General features: G+C 37.7%; 1 protein-coding gene across 4 annotated transcripts in view; it reads right to left on the reverse strand.

The window, feature by feature from the left end:
• FAF1 (Fas associated factor 1) overlaps positions 1 to 21,355 on the reverse strand; it is a 303,972-nt gene that overhangs the window by 128,037 nt on the left and 154,580 nt on the right. For all 4 annotated transcript variants that reach the window (XM_075935955.1, XM_075935954.1, XM_006126427.4 and 1 more), the window contains one exon: positions 7,945 to 8,031. In XM_075935955.1, the coding sequence (XP_075792070.1) occupies positions 7,945 to 8,031 (87 nt within the window). The remainder of the gene's footprint in view (positions 1 to 7,944; positions 8,032 to 21,355) is intronic.

Here is a 21,355-nt window from a genome sequence, read left to right on the forward strand (position 1 = left end):
GAGTGGGCACAGGGCTGGGACTTTGTGTGGAAGTGCAAGGTCTGAGAGGGCTTTAGGGATTTAGGGTACACGAGAGGGGGGCTCAGGGCTGGGTGGGTGGTTGGGGTGCAGGGTGCTTACTTGGGACAACTACCATTTCGTGGTGGGGGAATAGGTGGCTCTACGCAGCTCTCACTACCCTGCACTTGCCTGCGGGTACTGCCCCCAACAGCTCCCATTGGCTGCTATTCCCGACCAATGGGAGCTACGGTGGCAGAGGCTCCAGGTGAAGGCAGCATGGGGACAGACCTTCCCTGCATTCATGGGGTATGTCTAAACTACATGGCTCCGTCGACGGAGCCATATAAATTAGTTTATTTGGCATAGTCAAAGAAGCGCGGATTTAAATAATCCCCGCTTCATTAAAATAAACATGGCCGCCACGCTATGCTGATGATCAGCTGATCCGACACAACGTGGCAGTCTAGATGCGGATCTGTCAGCTGGGGAAGCCTTTGCCGACCGATCCCTTATGCTTAGACACACCCATAATGCTGTGGCTCCAGCCAGGGCAGCGGGGGGAGGAATGGCAGAACGAGGAGCAGCTCCCCCATCAGAAGGGATAGTCCACAGCCCCTCAAGCCCTGTCTTCATCCAGCCCTGGCTCCAGAGAAGGGCAAAGCTATCTGTACTGTGTCACCTTGTATGCCTGCTCAAGAGCTGGCAATAAACTGGTCCATAAAGCAACCACAAGTCAAGCTGGTTTTAAACAATAACAAAAGAAACCCCACTAAACATCAGATAATTAAAGATTAAGAAGATGAAAGGTGACCGCAGTTATTCTTCCTTCAGAAGAATGATTGGAACCCCAATTAGAGCCAGAGACAGCAGTCTCAAAAAAAAAAAAAGAGTGACGTTTCTAAAGCAGTTTTAAAAGCGCTGATACACAAAATAGCACTAGCTAGTGCAATAAGAAATGAAAAAGCAGCTATGGGACAAAGTTTACATAATTCTGGATTGCTTCAGTGTTTCCCCACATAATTCTAAATATCCACTGTGAAATCACCTAGAATCAAGCTGATTTTACTCTGCCTGGGTTTGGCAGCAGCAAAGGGTGCTGGATCTGACTTCCTGGAGAAACACAAAGATAACTTTGGTTTACAAGCACTTTGAACTTGAAACTGACTTTGGCTTTTGTCATTTTTTAAGCAAATTCCACACAGGGAATTAGATTAACCAGGGAACGCCGCCACTCCTCACTGGAGAGATAAGTGAACCTAGCAAGTTGCACCGATGCTTCTTTTCTTCAAGAGGGAAGATGAAAAAGCAAAAAATTGCAGATATTAGCAGTGTTATATATTTAACAAGATGGCAGGTTGCCTGAATGGTTTTCCATTGTCATATGTCTTCTGATGCTAGAGGCACTGCCTGATGAGTGGCCTTGTAACAGAAGGAGGAGGACAGGGTGGGATTTCTCTTCTGCCCTGGATGAAGGAGTTCCTGAGACTTAGATGTGAACTTCCTTTATTTCATCTCTCCAGTGTCCGTTCTGAGATGGAAGTGGACCTTCCCTTTAAACAAGAAATTTGCCATAAGGACCCGATTCTCAAGTGAAAGGCTCACTGCTTTGAGGAAGGAGACATGTTTCAGAGAAACCACAAATGCCACTCTATGAGCCAAAGTCCCTATAGTGTCAGATTCCACACACAAGACATGCTTAGACAACCAAATTCTCTTCAGTCACCAGCTTCTTTCTGTTCTGCAGGAAGATAATAAGCTAGCAAAAGCATCTTTTCTCATAGATAAAATTCATACTTGATCATGTGAATACTGAGATTACATGAGGAATAAATTTTGCTCCATCCTAAAAATCATTTTTCCCCATTGTTAGGCAAACTGAAGGTGTGAACGACCAAGGAATTTTCATCCTGTTATTGGCTGCTGACATCACCAATGAGTCTGGAGTAGAATGAACTAAAGAAAACTGGGGATCCCTGATGTGACACCTAATATAGGCAATCATCCATTTTTAGATGTGGCTGAGTTCAAGTTTGGTCTCAAAGAAATGTCCTCAGCTATGTCCAAAAGTAGAGTTTGCTTTCCTTTTTCTTTCATTTCTGGGATGTCAAACAACTGAAAATTTGGTGGAGACAGCACCTTAGCTACCTTGGGAGAGATGAACACATGGAACAAGAGGTTGCAAGTGATCTTAAATATGATGAATTTGAAAAACTCTCTTAATAAAATGCAAATTAGCAAATCTAATCTGACCAGATTTTAAAATATCATTATATAATGACTATAATTTTTCACACAATATAAATCTTTGTGCAGTTGCATAAGACTTTTGTTACCTCTGTGACTTTGAACTTTAAAATAGAATACCGATTTTGGGTAGATTATTAGGTCACTACTTTGGCATATTTTAAATGTCAACTATCAACCAGTTACACCAGTAAGAAAATTCTAAATCTAAATCCTTTATTGTGCATTTTCCAAATGTGCTCAGATCTTATTCTGAATGAACTTCCTCATGAATGCACCAAAATAAAATGTATCTTATCAACAATGGGTAAATCTGATTTCCTTTGATAATATGGAGGTAAGTGTGTTTCTAAATTAAGTTGTACACAAATATTCTGCCTGTGAACCACTGTGTTTCAGAGACATGTGACTACTTATTGTCAATTGAAAACAATACTATTGAAAAAGAGACTGATGACAACTACAATCTGTTTCAAAGAGAAAGAACAAGTACTTCAACCAGAAAGTGACATTTCTCATCCAAGCCAGCACACCCAAGCAAGCTGTAAGAAACAGTGGAAAGACCGTGAGCCTGAAATATATTAAGAATTCTTTTAATTCAATTATACAAAAATATTATGTTTTACGCTTTTACTGGAATTTGCCTAAACAGCATCTTGGCATGAAATGCCAAGGTTGGACATTGTCCATAATGCCTTCCCAACCACGTGGTAAGCATTAACACTGTAAAATTGAAATCTTCCAGTTAAATCCATGACAAGAAAGTTTAGTCTAAGAGTATTCTTCTTAGTTCTTAAAAATTAAGAGGTGGCTCATCTGCTAGACCTATTATATTGAATCTGAAGTCTTTGCTTCTGAAACTTGCATATACTTTGGAAAGTGAAGACAACTCTGGGCAATAAATATTACAAAAAATGCCAAATGCAATTTCAATGTAACTACAGAACATTACAAAATTCTAGCAATGTATCGTTGACAGAGGTACAGAGTTTGAGGTTGTAGTTAAATCAAATCTCATTAGAATAAATACAAATACCAACAAATTGAAACATTCAATTGAGTTACAATTACTATGAGACAGTCATATATTCAGTCAGATCAAACCAGAAGCAAACAGGTTAACAATGTCAAAGTAATGTAGGAGAATGAAAAACACCATCCATGAAAATTATGTAAAATTAGCAGACTGTGTGTCTAAATCTCCTAGATTGCTTTCACATGGCTCAACCAAAATATGCAGCGATTTAATTCCATTCTACAAAGCCTAAAGAAGGCCATGCATTGCTGCTTAAGGACTTCTTCTGAGGGCTTAAATGAGGAAACATGTTGCCAAATGCAAATGTTAAAAACTGACTCAAACCTTCCCCCCCTCAAAAAATGTTTTTTTTCCCAATCATGATTTTTAGTTTTCTCTCTCATAAGTCATTAGCATAATTTGAACCTACAGCCTTCATATCCTCAGCACAGAACCCTTCCATTTCCATAAGAGCTACTGATGTGGGAAACCTTTTTTTTTTTTTTTAAACTCTTTAGCCCATACAGAGACAGAGCACATACCTTACCAGTGACTTACTCAACTAATTGTGAGTAAGCACTGGAATAGTGGGCATCAGCATTGCTAGCATTGATTCCGTTCTCCGTAGTTAAAGCACAATCAAGTAGGTCTAGCCTAATGTAACAAAACTTTTTGTATCATCTTTGGGCAATGAACCTGGGGATTCTAGATCCAAAAGCACAAGTCTGCATTAGTTATCTAAAGAACCAGATCTGTCAGCATGAAGGAAGCAACCATCAAAAACCTCCATATGTGGTCTAATGACTGAAAGCTACACTGTGTTACACAAGTACATAATTTGGCAAGACATCACAATGCTCTGTTCTATTAGTGAATGGGATTCTATTCCCAATTTCTGCAAAATGTCCATTATTTTTATCTGCATTATAGGTTGAGGATGGATAGCTTTCCTAAAACAGAGATACAAAATCTTGATTAACAATAGAGGCCCATAAAGGGCACAGAAATATTAGCAGCAGTCAATGAAAGAGGTAGGGCTCGAACTCATCGAACCATGGCTTGCATCTCAGTATGTCTTCCCTTTGGCTACAAGGTATTGGGTAGTCTCTATTTCTCTGTTTATTTCTCCCAAAAATCATAAAGGCAGAAGATTTTTGTATTTTCACAACAGTTCACACATTACTGTAGAAGCTAATTACCTGAGATAAATTCATAGGAACTGGAAATGCTGGATTTAAGTACTGTAGTGTGTAGGCTTTGTATATATTTCCACACAGGATTGAATGTACTTTAAGAAATACATTCATTGCCAATTATGGGAAAAGCAGATCTTTCTCACAGGCATATAGGGATGACTTGTCTTAAGTAAAACAGTGAACTCCTTTCTAGGCTTAGCACAAACGGTCTAGTGACATGACCAGGAATAACTTTAATAAAAATAACCATTGGGTTCTAGTGGTTTCAGGTTAGTGACAATAGCACAAAAACCAGAAATGAAATTTTCATCCCAATGAAATACATGGAAAATCCACTGACTTCAATGGGGCCAAAATTTCACCCCAAATGTTCATACGTAACCAAATCAGATAAGGAAACACCTGTAAAATCAGTGTCAATTTTTTTTAATGGAAAGAAATAAAAATATTTCTGCATTTAAAAACTCTTACTAAAATACTAGGGTATTGATCTCTAGGAGAAGTTTTATGTACATTTGAAAGGTTAGTATTAATTTAAATGGGTGATTATGACACTATGATCAGAACAATCTTAAAAGTTCGTATACACACATAAAACAAAAGCAAGTGTACCACAGTTTTACAGCTTTAGGTGGAATATTCTGTCTCAGTTCTCAATTTACAGGATGGGTAGTATTCAGATCTGTACAATCATCAGATGTTAAAATAACAATTTTGCATTGCCTGTGAACTTATTTACAATGAACTACTATTAATTTTTAAACACTCTATCCTAATTTTTAAAACTGCATGACATCAGTCAATGGTAAAGAATGGCAAATATCAGAAAAAAATATTAAGAACACTCCAATCTTTAATATTAAATTTGTTCCATAAGTAATGCCCCTCTAAAATAGAAAAAATGGTCTAAAAACCCTGATATATTCACATTGTTTCCCTTTTAATTCAAGGAACAAACTTAATTCACTTTGCTAAAATTATTCAGACCCTCTTGGAACTAAAAATGCGCCCTTGTTAAAAGTGTAAAATGAGATTCCTGCAGGCTTGTATGTGTCTTGTTTCTCACAGTTAAACTGTCACAGCATGAAAACATTCCCCCACTTGTAGAGCTTTCAATACCTAGTTCCTTGGTGAAAGTGTGCAAAAAGAACTGGAAGAGTTATTGATAATTCATATAGTCTATAAATAAAACTATAAGCTGAGAACCTTTTTAACCCTAAAGGGAGATGAGGTAACGTTTTAAGTAACTAATGACTTCACTGATTTTCCTGATAACGTCAGAAGACTGAAATCTATCTCGTTCATAAGAGACTCAAGATGATACAGGAATCCAATTATGGGAAGTCTATTTAGTTGTTCTGTTTGCTAAGCCAAAGGTTAACGAGAACTGTACTGAAAAAACCTCCTGTGGTATTACAAAGTATTTCTTATGCGGCATAAAATGTAAATGAAAAAAAGTATTCTAATCAAGTCCTCCTTTAGCTCCCTAATTGTGAATTAGTACCATACTTGTATACAATACACCACTCTGAGAACACTATATAACACAATCAACAGTGGTTGAAAAAAAAATCTGCCATTAAAGAGCAATTTAAACAGATAAACCATTACTAAATAGATGTATGTAGCTGACAAGTAGAAGTTTCCAGACTTTCTCAGACTGTTTTCACTAAAGATAAATCTTCATAGTATTAAGTTATGGCCTCTAATTTCAGAAAGAAATTAATTATATTTTTGTTGGTAACACATACTGATCTGTTTACACAGCTGACATGTCTCAGCTGCACCAGATTTAAGCAGTGAGCTTTGAGGACTCTCCTGCCTTGGAGCAGATGACTCAACATTCGCCAATTTCATTAGACATGAAAATGGGAAAAATTCACCTGCAACAATGTGACTTGTAAAAACAGACTTAAAAACAGTCTCTATTTTTACCCTCCAATACACAGACACAGATCTCTGAATGTAACTCAAAATTAGCTACTACAGCTATAAGGACAAGCAAAGAGCTATTTTACAGTTATGTTAAAAGTGTCGTCAGTCTTTCTTTTGCTTCATTGGCTTAAATCCTTTGCACAATCCTTTTTGAAAAATACAGCATTCAGGTTATTGTCAGAAGATCTGACTAGAAATCAATAGTCATATCTTCAAAATATTGTTATTTCAGTATTTATATAAGGCAAATTCTTACTTTATTTTTACTTTATAAAATGGCCACATTTAGTATGGCTTATACTGAACCCTTTAAGAAATGTAGCATTTTGTTTTTATTCAAAGATGAAAATTAGTCCACTAAAAACTCCTTTTCATCTTTCTGTCTCCAACCCTGTATTACCAATGTATTACTTTGGGAAAATAGAAATAGCTCAAGAAAAAAAAACAGAAATGCTCTGAAATATATAGTAGGAAGCAATCATGCATTAAAAGAAGGTGGGATAAAATGTCTAACATTTTTCTACACTTAGACTCTCTATGATTATATGAAATTGTGAGCAAAAATATCTAATTAGTGAGTTGGAGCTGCAGAAATATCAGCCCACACGGGCAAATGAATATTTTTCTCTGATTTTAAATATTGGGAATTTTAAAATTACCAGTTAGGAAATAGAAGTAATGTTCTCCACATTCTGATCAGTTACAAGTTTACATGTATTCTGTTTTTATAGGTGCCTTAATTTGGGGTGCAACCTTTTAAAGTCTTACAGCTGGAGCACAGCAGGATACTGAAGCCCATAGCTAATTATCTAGACCATGTTTAAGTATGTCATGAGTGCAGGGGTCTGGCTAGACGACCTCATGAGGTTCCTTCCAGTCCTGTGATTCTATGCAAGTAGTCCCAAAGACTTCATTTGGATGGTTTGCCTGCTTCAAGTTATACATGTACCTAAGTAATGTGATAAGTTGGGTCCCTTGGCCCAATGTTCCCTCTAAATTTTTGTCCACCCATGTGCGAAATAAATTTATGTGCACTAAGGCATGTGTGGATGTGCACCACCAGTACAAATACATGCTGCCAGCTGTGGGCAGTTGTGGCGCTCTGCCAATGAGCTGGGCTGCACCTGAATCTCTCCTCGGTAGTCGCTCAAGTGCACAGCTTACAGGAAACACTGTCTGGGTCCAATTCAATAATATACGTAAGTATGTGCTTTAAGTGCTTTCCTAAACAGGAATGCTTTCCTGAATTAGGACCAAAGTGCATATCACACCAAGTTCTCCCATTGATTTCTCATCTCAGAAAGGACTTAATCCTGAAAAGTACAGAGCATTTTGGGTCCCACCCAACAATGCACGGAAGCATGCACTTACCATTGTCCATGCAAAAAAGCTTCATGGAACAACTTACATGTTAAGGATAAAAATAACTTGTACTTTTATCACTGCTGTACTTTCGGAACATAAGACAATAAAGGCTATTACCAGAGTTGGATAATAAATCTGGGAACAGTCACATATTTACTGGAAAAAACAAATAGAGATGAAACTACTTACTGAGTCATCTGTGGCAGAAGGCGGCCAGCCTTCCCACAATTGGTGACGAACAGGGATGCTAGTTAGGTCATACACATTCCGCTTTACCTATAACAAAAAGCAAAACATATTTTCAAAATGTACTTAACATAGAAATGTAGGGCAGTAAGGGACCTCCAAGAGGTCTTCAGGTCCATCTACTTTATTTTCATCACTAGATATTTTTTAAAATAATAATGGCAACTTTAAAAAAAACTCAGGTTTCTACTTGAATGTAAAAAGGACTGCTGTTGAAAGAGCTAACATGGAACCTAAACAATCCAACTGCATTAAAGACTCCATGAACACCACATTATAGTTTGTTATTCTTACTGATAGAGTGACGTAGATGTGTATGACATTTTACAATATGGAAAGAAACAGATTTTCCAGACAGGTGAATCTGGATGGTACATGGGGGATAAGAAAAGGGAAGAACAAAAAGACAATATTATAAACTTGGCTGCTTAATCTACTCTATTTTTATCTTAAAAGATTTAAGCAGCAGTCAGACTTAGCTGGCTACCACATACCTCTGTACATTTTTTTTGTAAAAGAGTCATGTAAATAAAAACGAAAGTATTAACACAGAAACATGAAACTACAAATCAAGAGTAGTATTTCCAGTTAGAAAGACAAATGTCAGAAGTTTCCTATTTTTAAAAGGAAACACATTTAAGCCAATTAATTTATTCAGTGTTTTATTTTTTGCTAAATACAACCACTATGAACAAACAGACTTAACACACGATTGGTTGGCAATCAGAGAAGTGTGCAAATTGAAACCAAGTAGGCAGAACACCACAAAATACAATAACTTACAACCACATCAAAATTGAAATAAAATTGGCATTTTATGCCTATTCAAAGCCAAATGATCCTTATACATTAGTTGCAGTTAGCATTTACTGAAAATCATACCCTATTTTTTGTTTAAAATAATTATACAATCTGTCTCACAGACAGAAAGTTACTATAGATTCCAAACTGTGATAATCTAATCTGACCTCCCGCATAACACAGGTCACAAAACTTCCCCAAAATAAATTCTACAGCATATATTTTAGAAGATCCAAGCTTGATTTAAAAAACGTCAGTGATGAAGAATCCCTGACCGTTGGTAAATTGTTCCAAAGGTTAATTACCCTTCACTGTTAAAAATTTATGCTTTAATTCCAATCTGAATTTGTCTAGCAGTGATGCATTTAATAGTTTCAAGTGTTCTCAGACTCTGGAATAATTATTTGGGTTTATTTAGAGCTGCCTTTACGACTAAATATGTAAAGACAGCCTGTGGATAAGTGTATATGCAAACATTGCCTTTCTGGATCAACAGCATAGATAGGTACGGTGCTTATAGCAGAAATCTGAATGCCAGATTGAATTTTTATGGTGTAGTGACCACACAGGGAAACTGAGCTTCCTGAGCTTTTCTTGAGATGTACCACAGAAAATCATCTATTACACAACTAAACAAGTTACTATCACATCAACTCAAATAAACTACGAGGCATCCTTCGCAATCTTCAAACATCCCGGTGTGTATGATATCAGCAAACAAAACTTAGAACACCTGTAATCTGTTACACAATGCAAAATAACTGACAGATTATAAATGCTTTAACAATAAAATCTATTTTGGAGGATTTTTTTCATGCTGAGAGTTAAATACAGCTATTGAATTTTGTTTAAAAAAAACAAACAAATGCAAACTGGAGGGAAAAAACTGTTACATGCAACCATAAAATCTTCCCCCCAAAATGGACTATCAGCAGGGTTTGAAACTTAGAATTTGGATTCCAAGTACCTCCATTACAGGAACAAATATTATCCTCTAGATCAGGGATAGGCAAATACTGACCTGAAGGCTGGATCCAGGCTACCAGGGTCAGCTTCTGATGAGCCCCCACCACTATATTTACCTGCATGGCCACAGGTAGCAGCAACTGCAGCTTCCCTTATCTGCGGATCGCCATTCCCAACCAATGGGAATGGGAAGCGGCACAGACTGGGACACCGCACTCTGGAACTCCCATTGAATGGAAAAGTGATTTGCAGCCAATGAGAGCTGCAATAGCCGGTACCTACGGCCATGCAGGTAAATATAGCAGTGGTGGCCTGCTGGAGCTAACCCTAGTGAAGCTCCACCGTGTTATTGTCCACTCCTGCTCTAGATAATGGTTTTCAATCTGTGGTCCATGGTCCCTTGAGGGTCCACAGACTAAGTCTGTTTTCGAAAGGGGTCTGCACCTACATTCACATTTGGGGGGGGGGAGGGGTGTCAACAAATTAAACAAAAAAGGTTGAAAACCACAGATCTACAGAGAATAATCACTAGAGGGGAATTTGGCACTTTGTTAGTGGAGTACACAGCTATTTGATAAATAGCAGTAGAATATTTATTTTTATGCTATCTGGAAAGTGTAGAGGCCACCGACTGCATAATGTGCCTCCATGATGTACCAGATTTGGTTCAGGATTGCACATTACAATGCAGAATGCCTGTTGGCTTTCCCATTCTGTTTTCATTGGGGAGAAGTCAGAGATGGTTTTCACAAGGAAGTCGATAGGCTTTTGGAACAAATGCCCATACCAAAGCAGGAAGGTCGTTTTTTTTCCCCAATCAGAAGACAGATCTGTTCATTCAACTCAAATTTAAATCATTTGAGAAGTCAAGATCTCTGTTCTCCCATATTCTATGTCCTCCCACTCCCCCAAAAGTAGAATTCTGGAGATCAAAAATCTTGAATTCTGTTTCTAGACTTCGGAAGGACACGTTACGCAGTGATCACAGATAAGATCATTAAAATACATTCGTTTGGCACATCCAATTTGAAAGGCAGTGTAGCTGAGCAGATAAGATGCTTGGATCCTCCTCCCCAAACCACCTGAAGTGACCTTGCACACCTCTCCATTAGTCTGTTTGTAAAATCACAGGGGCTAATACTGTTTTCCAAGGTTGGGGCCTGAGACTTAAGTCAATTTAAAGGTCTGTGAAGTGCACAGAAATACAAACAGCAGTCATAAGAAGAAATCTTTGACCTGACTCTCAGCTCAGTGCACTCCTCTAGGCTAATGGGGTGCACACTCTCACAACAATGCCTGCTCTTTTGGTGCAGTGGAACAGGCAGCTGGATTCAGCCAAAATGGAGACAATCCAAAGAAACCCAGTACACATGAAAGGTTTGCTAAGTGGATAACAGACAAAAAATGTTTCTTAACAAACCATTCTGACATAGGAAAATCATGTTTGTTTTTCTGTCATGCAACATAATAAACTACCTCTGACTACTCCATAGTAATGAAATCAAATCATGTAATATATTTATCTGCTCCATCACAGACGTAGAGGCGAGTTTTGCCATTATAGTAGGGATTCAGCTGTTTTCTTATTTATGAAGAACGGGTAGCATATTCTCAACAAAATAGTAGCATTTTTTTTTTGAATATGGAATGAATTTTCTAAAGATCGGTTAAATCTCTTAATTTGTTTATAAATTACAATTCATTTTAAAATGAGTCCTTGCATATAAGTAAGGTCAGACATTTTTTGGATTTTTCTGGAATCATCTTAACAGGAGAACATTACATAGACACCTTAAGCTTTTAATATAGTCCAAGCTTATTGAAATTGTGCGTATGGGATACACTTACAGAAATTAAGCTGTAATCAAGTGAAGTTATTAATGATGCTGTACCTAACTGCTATGATTATTATAAATATGGAGAGGATACACATACACACACATCCTTTTAAGGTTCCTCATGACACTGCTGCTTCAGCTCCATTGCACACTACGGCAGCACTGCTTGGGGAACTGCGGCAGGACTACAGGGCGAGTCCTTCAAGCACGGAGCCATTTGTGTCCAAGGACTGCAGTCCCCATCCCTAGATCCTCTCTTCACATAGCCAGGACCAGATTAAAGATTTTTCACAGGCAAATTAGACATGGACCGTGTTTTAATTCCCTGAGTGGGGAGAATGCTTTGGTGGGAAGGGAAGACAGGGGGAGGATTTGGAGGTTTTTCAATTAAATCAATGTCGATTTGCATGAAAATTGAGAAAGTTGCACTCACTTGAATGAGTGGTGTTGTAACCCTGTGTGCTAGTCAAAATACCACTCACTCCAATGTAGGGATGTGACAGTATATATGGTTAAATAAGTTAACCGAAGAACCTGGGCTCATCGGTTAACCTTCACAGACCTACGACACCCCTCCTTCCTCCCACAGAGCCGTCGCCCCCTCGCATATAAACGTATAACTGCTGAAAAATTCAGCAGTTACACGTTTACAAAAAACCTTTCATTTTAACATCCTTCCCCACGTAAGCGAAGTTCTTTTAGTTTGCTTTTGCAAATATATACCAGAGGATAAGAGGGCAGAGACCGTCTTCACACACAACTTTCCCATTCCCAACAAGGGCAAAGAGAGAGGAAGGCACAGGTAAAGAAATCAATTACTTCTCCAACAGCAACAACTGAACAGGCCTGGATGTGAATTTATTACAGTGGCACATATGCAAGTAAACATCATTTAGATTTCTATTTTCCCCTTCTTCTGTGTATCAGCTGTTCATAGTTATTCAGATTAGAAGGCAGGGACCCAGAAATGTATGGGTCAGTGATGGGTTAATACAGCCCTGCAGCAGCATTGGTCCTCCTAATACTGTCCCTTACATGCCACATTAAAATGGATTAGTAAATAAATATTGATCCATTGTTTTATATAGTTATGGATAAGAATTAGTATACGTGGGTGGAAAAGTGAATATTCAGATTTAATACTTATATCATTTAAATTGTCAATACATGTAAATGAATTATAATGAAAGGTAAAAATTGAGCATTTTATCTAAATATTTATTTTTTAAAAACTACTTAAAATTAAATTTGAAGTTGACCAACTATGTGAAGTCCTAAATGTTTTTATAATATATTAAAATAATTTAAATTAAATACAAAGAAGATATTAAGCAGTGCTGATGAATTTTAAAGAAAATCAAAAAGGTGAACCTGTGGAAATCACTGGCTAAGCACTTTATCCCAGAGTTTGTTGAGAGTCAAACTAGCTTTTGACAGCAATAACTTATTCTGAGGGTGCAGAGAAAATATTTTCTTAATTTCAGTTTAATCAACTAGTTCAGTTCAGTAAGTAGTTCATTCAAGGACAAGATACCAATTGGGAGTTAAAAAACTGGAAAGCTTATTTTTCTTCTTGCAATCTCTGAATTAAAAGTAGATGTGAGGGGATGAAATCTACTAGTTCTAAAATCTTGGCATCCATAAACAGTCAATTCAATCCCCTAGCTATACATAAAATTTCCTTTGTTTAATAAATCAATATAGAATATAAAATAATGTTTTGATAAATGTGCTAAATGCATAAAAATTAAGTTAGTTTTATTTAACTAATAAAATTAAAACCCTATTTTTTGTGTGCAGAAATACAAAGAAGTGGCACACACAAAAGTAAAAAATGTAAAATTAAGAATTTGAATAGTTGCTAGTTAAGCTAATTGCTTAAATAAGTATTTACAGATATAGGGTGTCCTCTGTAGCAAAAAGAATCACCAAATGTAGTGTAAAGTGTATATTTAGTTGCAAATCAACATTTTAGTGGTTGCCAATCAATGAGAATCAAGCTTTTTTAAAAGAAATAACTTTAAAAAACACCAGTGCAAAACATGATTAAAGTCGATTATTTAACTCAAAGGTTTCCTGGTTGTACTTTTAAATCGCAATTAGAATTGGTAATTTAAATCATTTTGATTTAAATCAATCCAACCTTACGAAAACATGCCCCATGCCACCATGTAGGGAAAATTTTAGAATGATCTGCGACTACAAACAGTAAAATGCATTAATCTGAAAGGTAGTATTACTTATTGTCACTACAGGACATAGTTAATGTTTCTGAGTTAGCTATATGTTTCCATATCTTAACATATTTGGATTTCTTTTAACTTTTAAGCATGACTCTGAATTTTCTGAGTTTGTAGTTCCATCTTAATGTAGTTTAATTAACTGGAAATATAACCCTGTTTAAATTTAAAAGTCAAATAATATTGTTTTATTTTAAATATAGAATGCTGAAGTGTCATGCTGACTAGTAATAATATTTTATATCATATTACTCTTCACTCTAAACACCTCTCTTTTTCAAAGAAATGGGAATATATTTTCAATGGTAAAAACATGCAATTCAATCTATTTTTTAAATCTTCCCATACACACCTGTGAGAGATGAACTGATGTGTGAAAACTATGTCGCCTGGGACATGGTCTGATCCCCACTCAGTTTCAAACAAACAGCTTTTCTTCATTGCTTCTTAACAAGAGGCTAGCCTGCTGTGCAGCATTTATTTCACAGTCATATCAAGGTTAAGAGATGTCATTACTGAGAAATGACCCCACAACATCCCATCCAAATGTAACCACGCTAATCTGAGATCTATTTGTGAGTTCTTGACGTAACAGTTTTATAGCATTAAATATAAGGGAGGAAAAAACCTTTTGCGTGATGAATATTCTTCAATCACATAAACAAAAGCTTTTGTTAAATATTATTTCCATAAAATGAAAGTTTTAGACTCAGAATGTGCTATGAACTATTTTACAGTCACACACAAAAAGGTATTTACAGTCAAACAGGGTCAATAAAACTAACATAACATTGTTTTTAAAAAGTCCTCTGGGGTCGAATTCTTTACATTCCATATTAATTCCAAAGTACAACACTACGGCATTATGAAATAAACAGTATTTTCCTTCTTCATTAACTCATCTGTAACTGCACTGATTTCAATAACATTCCTCTGCTATTCTAAGCTTGAAAGGCATGCTCTGGTTATAGTGTTATGTTGGTATAAAGCACAATGCCAGACTGATGTGCTGAACAAAAGTGATCAAAGTTGAAGTAATTTTAGCCAACGCACAAGCATTCTGCTGTATTATTCTACCAGAATGACATCTGGTGAGCAACTCGTCACAGAATAAACTAGTTGTTGTAGACAGGCCTTGTCTGGCAGGGTACCATGTAAAACATATTAGGGTAATGTTTGATTAAACAAACTGCTGCCTAAACTCATAACTGGATTTTGCAAACATGCCAAAAGAGTCCTTTTAAAAACCACAAGCAGTTAAAAGAAAAACAGGTTTGTTTTTAAATACTGTGCCACCTTCATCAATGCTGAAACTATTTAAAGTTTTGATTGAACTATTGATAATTCCAATGGAACTAAAAAGGAAAAGCAAAAATATTCGTAGACAGGAGAGTTTGCTAATAAAATGTGAAACCTTCGTCATCTTTATTAGCTGTTTCAATGTAAAGCAGTAATTCTGCAGGAGAGGAAAAAGACCTAAATATTACATATAAACCAAAGTAAAAATTGTTTTTAAAAACAGCATGCTAGACAAGTTGAAAAAAAATATACAACTATATTATAGATGCAACTGATTAATTTGAGTCAGCATAGAAACGGACGGTTTTTGTTAACAAGCTCATTTGCCATTAGTAGAGTGAGTGAAATCTTTACAGACTTGGTGAGCTTTTTGGTCACCCACATTTACTTTGATCATTAAGAAAGAATAATTAGCAGTACTGGTGCAGCCCAAAATCTGTATTCTTTTCATAGCATCTAGATACCATGGCGACTGCACATTACAGATGGTAGATACACTGTCTAGATGATAATCTCAATATATGATTATTCCAAACCAAATTAATATGTAAATGTTTCATTGGGTTCTAGAGATTTAACTATTACAAATATTGGTTTTAATCACAAATTTAAACCAAAAATCTGTATAAACCTTTCTGCAGATGGAGACTTTTTGAGGATTTAGACTTAGTTCCTCTCAATGCTTTGGAGACAACGGAACCTTCTCATACTAGGTCATGTCCCTATGCATGGGGAGCACAGTGGGGAATGAGACAGACATGCTCATGTTGAGGAGTCCATAATAGGAAACAGACTGACACATGTTGCAGGATTTAGGCAAATTTCTATTTTATTTTCCCTTGTTCTTTTTTTTTAATTGATAAATATTTTGGCCTAAAAAAACCCCCTCTCTCTCTTTGCAGGTACCAAATTGTACCAATAGCCATGGTTCGTCTATGTCCATGACATGCTGGTCAGGACAGTATAAAATTTACCCCAATACATAGTACAAGAGCTCCACATAAGATTAAGTGATATAAAAAGTCTTTTTGAAGGTCTTCTGTACTTTGGTGATTTGTCTATACATAGTCATTTTCTTATCTTTGAATTAGAAAATTTGAAATCTAGCCTAATGAAATCTCTCACCAAGTTTTAAATATTAAAATTTTATAGCTTAATCAGCAAAATTTGCTCATGTCTAAAACTACATCTTTGAATTAAAGAATCTCATCCAAGTCAAACTGTAGTAGTTTCCAGAGGTCTGTTTTTGCATATCTAGGTACAATGTTATTTAAACAATGTACATAATGAACTACTGTTAGCTTTAATATTATTAAATATAATTTATGCAAAGCTTTAAATTGGCTGAGAAGCTGAAGGCTGTTCCAGGCATATAGTCAGCATGAAAGACAGTGCAAAAATGAGAGCATGAAAGAGAGACAAAAGGAGCAATAAAATGAGAGGACAATGAAGAATGTGGAATGCGCGTGTGCGTGTGCGCGCGCACAGGCTGGGAGTCATAAGGAAATAATATCACATGCAGCCAAGGCAAGATTGTATAGAGCACTGGAGGAGAGGATGAGGGTTTACTTTGACACTGTAACAGAGAGGCCACCAAGTCAATAAAGCACATTTTGAGGAGAGAAGGAAGGGGTATTGTTGTCACAATATAAGAAAATATGAATTAAGCACTAGTACAGAAAGAGATGAGAAGAGGGGAGATCAAAAATAATTAAGTTATAGTAATCAAGGTGATAGATGATCAAAGCATAGATGAGGGTTTTACCAATGGGGATAATGAAGAAAGGGTGGATCTGGACAATATTAAAGATGAAGGAGCAATAGGATGTAGCAAGAATCTAGAGTAGAGAAGAGATCAATATTTTATATACGCGCACAAGGCTGTGAGACTGGAAGGCTAATAAAGTTGTCAAGAATTACAGATAATGGAGATAGACCAGGAAAAAAGATCATGGTTGGGAAGAAATATTTGAGATATACAAAGGACTCCTAAAAGGATCTAGTAAAACATTCTGAGATCTCAGAATAGACAAATGTGACAGCTTAGCCAAGTTGACTTGGAATATGCATACAGCAATAATAGTTACAATTAGAGAATCATAGAACACTAGAACTGGAAGGGATCTCGAGAGATCAAGTCCAGTCTCCTGCCTTCACAGCAGGACCAAACATCATCCAGATCTTCCCTGATGTCTGTCCAACCTGCTCTTAAATATCTCCAGTGAAGGAGACTCCACAACCTCCCTAAGCAATTTATTCCAGCATTTAACCTCTCTGATAGTTAGGAAGTTGTTCCTAATGTCCAACCTAAACCTCCCTTGATGCAATTTAAGCCCATTGCTTCTTGTCCCATCCTCAGAGGCCAAGGAGAACAATTTTTCCTCCCTCCTCCTTCTAACAGCCTTTTAAATACTTGAAAACCACTCATGTCACCTCTCAGTCTTCTCTTTTTTAAACTGAACAAGCCCAGTTCTTTCAGTCTTCCCTCATAGGCTGTGTTCCTTCTAGGCTGTGTGGTAGCACAGTTTCACAGGTGATTAATCAGCCCCACCCAGTCAGAGCTCTGAGCCTCTGATTAATCAGCCCTGCCCAATCAGAGGCTCAGAGCTCTGACTGGGTGGATCTGATTAATCACCTGTGAAGCTGTGCTACTGCACAGCTTACAGGGAACACTACTCATAGGTCATTTTTTCTAGACCTTTAATCATTTTTGTTGTTCTTCGTTGGCTCCTCTCCAATTTCTCCATATCTTTCCTGAAATGTGGTGCCCAGAACTGGATACAATACTCCAAATCAGGCTTAATCAGCGCAGAGTAGAGTGGAAGAATGACTTCTCGTGTCTTACTCACAATACTCCTGTTAATGCATCCCAGAATCATGGGGATTTTTTACCAACAGCGTCATACTGTTGACTCATATTTAGCTTGTGGTCCACTATGACCCCTAGATCCCTTTCGGCAGTACTCCTAGACAGTCACTTCCCATTCTGTATGTGTGAAATGGATTCTTAAGTGGAGTACTTTGCATTTCTCCTTATTAAATTTCATCCTATTTACCTCAGACCATTTCTCCAATTTCGTCAGAGCATTTTGAATTATGACGCTATCCTCCAAAGCAGTTGCAACCCCACCCAGCTTGGTATCATCTGAAAACTTTAGAAGTGTACTCTCTATGCCATCAGCTAAATCATTGATGAAGATATTGAACAGAACAGGTCCCAAAACAGACCTCTGCAGAACTCCACTTATTATGTCCTTCCAGAATGATGGTGAAACATTAATAACTACTCTCTGAGAATGGTTATCCAGACAGTTATGCACCCACCTTACAGTAGTCCCATCTAGGTTGCATTTCCCTAGTTTATTGATAAGAAAATCATGCGAGACTGTGTCAAATGCCTTACTAAAGTCTAGGTATACCATGCCCACCGCTTCTTCATTATCCACAAGGCTTGATGTCCTATCAAAGAAAGCTATCAGATTGGTTTGACAGGATTTGTTCTTTACAAATCCATGCTACCTCTTATCACCTTATCTTCCAGATGTTTGCAGGTAGATACCTTAATTACTTGCTCCATTATCTTTCCTGGCACAGAAGTTAAATGTACTGGTCTGTAGTTTCCTGGGTTGTTTTTATTTCTCTTTTTATAGATGGGCACTGTATTTACTCTTGTCCTGTCTTCTGGATGTTACCTAAAGGCTCAGATACCTCCTATCAGCTCCTTGAATATATTTCATCAGGCCCTGGTCACCTGAAGACATCTAACTTCTCCAAGTAATTTTATCTTGTTCTTTTTTAATTTTTTACTTCTAAATCTACCCCATTTCCACTAGCATTCACTATGTTAGGCATTCCTTCATCATCAATCGTCTTGGTTAAAACAAAAACAAATAAGTCATTAAACACCTCTTCCATTTCCAAGTTTCCTGTTATTGTCTCCCCCTCTTCACTGAGCAATGGGCCTACCCTGTCCTTGGTCTTCCTCTTGCTTCTAATATATTTGTAGAATGTCTTTTTGTTACCCTTTATGTCTAACTAGATTTAGCTCGTTTTATGCCTTTGTCTTTCTAATCTTCCCCCTGCAAACCTGTGTGGTTTTGCTTATATTCATCCTTTGTAATCTGTTATAGTTTCCACATTTTATATAACTCCTTTTTGATTTTTAGATCATGCAAGATCTCATGGTTGATCCAAGGTGGTCTCCTGCCATACTTTCCATCTTTCCTACATGGTGGAATAGTTTGCTTTTGGACCCTTAATGATGTCCCTTTAAAAAACTGCAAAGTCTCTTCAGTTGTTTTTTCTCTTAGTCTTGCCTCCTATGGGACCTTATCTACCAGCTCTCTGAGTTTATTAAAATCTGCCTTCCTGGAATCCATTGTGTCCATTTTTCTGTTCTCCCTTCTACCATTCCTTAAAATCATAAACTCAATGATTTCATGATCACTTTCACCCAAGCTGCCTTCCACTTTCAAATTCTCAACCAGTTCCTCCCTATTTGTTAAAATCAAATCTAGAATAGATTCCCCCAGTAGCTTTCTCAATCTTCTGAAATAAAAATTTGTCTCCAATCTAATCCTAAAGCAACATCAGGGTTTGGTTGTGCCACGAAAATGAGATGTGCCTAGAATGGGATTGCTTTTATGACAGGAGAGAGCTGATAGAAGGGACAGTTATACTGCAGAGTGATCACTGCGAACAGTGAACGCAAGAGACAGCTGTACTGCAGTGTGACCACACGGGGACACAGCACCAGGAAGAGAGTAGCCAGTTGGAGCCAGGGCTCACCATATCACCAGCCCAGGTAAGTGGGCCCACTGTCCCAAACTCCTCTGCCTGGCCCTCGACCACAGTTCTGGTCGGGGGTGCGGGAGGGCTTCCAGACAGCAGCCCTATCATCAAGCCATACAATCCTGGTCCCCCGCTGTCCCTCCCCTTCAAGGAGCAGCTTTGGGGCAGGGGCTGGGCACTGCAGCCCTGCCCTCCCAAAAAGGAGCAGGAGGGGTAGGCAGCTATAGTGCTCCCTTGCCACTGCAAGCACCCTCAGTGAGCTCCCTCAGACCTTTCAGGCCCCTGGCTTTAGCCCCCTGCCCTGTGCCCCCACCACCACCCAATGTCCTACATGTCCTACTACCTACCCTGACTCCTGCACCCCCCACACCACCAGCCCTCTGCTCCGAAGGACCCGAGCAATGCCTGGCAAGTCTTCTAGTAGCCCATATCTTCACTATGCAGAAGACGGACATTGCCATGATTGATTTTCCAGAGTTCGATTTAGCATGTCTACTAAAGACCCACTAAATCCAACTCAGAGTGCACCCCCGTCAGCAGCTATACTCCCGCTCGTTGAGAAGTAAGAGAAGCTGACACTATAGTTTGCTTCACTCAGCCTCCCACAGTGAAGGTTGCACGGAAACTTGAATTAAGGTGCGTCGACTCCAGCTACATGGCCATAGACTGGAGGAATAAGGAGAAGAGAGAGTCAAAGACGCCAGGACAGAAAAAGACACCTAAGAAAAATAATCAGCAGTACTAACCACAAAAGAAAAGCTCAGTAACGGAGAAATCTTTTTAACTTGGTCAGGAAAAGGATGATGGTAAATCAAAAATACAGTTATTTATCTTTAATATAAATATAAAGTAGTAACTACAATGACTTCAGCCAGGTATCTCCTGCACGGGAATCAATGCTCATGTCCACAATCATGGCAAAACTTGCAGTTAAATCAATAGGAGCTTTGTCTAAATAAAAAGAGAATGATTCTGTCCAGGATCTCCCAGTTCGAAAAGTTTTGTTTTGGCTTTCAAGAGAAAAGGCCAACACAGTCAAGGACTTAACCAATGGTGCAAAGAGAATGGGAGAGGAAGGAAGAGAGATTGAGAGCACAACATGGAGATATAAAGGTTAGAGGGCGAAGAGGACAAGGAAGTTAAATGCCAGAAAGATAGAAAAAGTCAGATTATTAAAGATTGTGGAACCATTTTACTTACAGTGTGTTCTTATGGTATTTAATTTACAGTTTCTAAAAACCCACAAGTTTAAAACCCATAATCCCCTCCCATAAACCACATATTATAGTAAGAAAGCATATTAATTCCATGACAAATACAGCATACCAATAATTTTTTTAAAGCAATGCATTTCAAAAGGTATAAATATTACAGATTATCCTAGTTATGTTGCTAATTCCTTGGGGCCAATGTCTGACC

This window comes from Pelodiscus sinensis, chromosome 9, assembly GCF_049634645.1.
Source record: "Pelodiscus sinensis isolate JC-2024 chromosome 9, ASM4963464v1, whole genome shotgun sequence".
Lineage (NCBI taxonomy): Eukaryota > Metazoa > Chordata > Testudines > Trionychidae > Pelodiscus > Pelodiscus sinensis.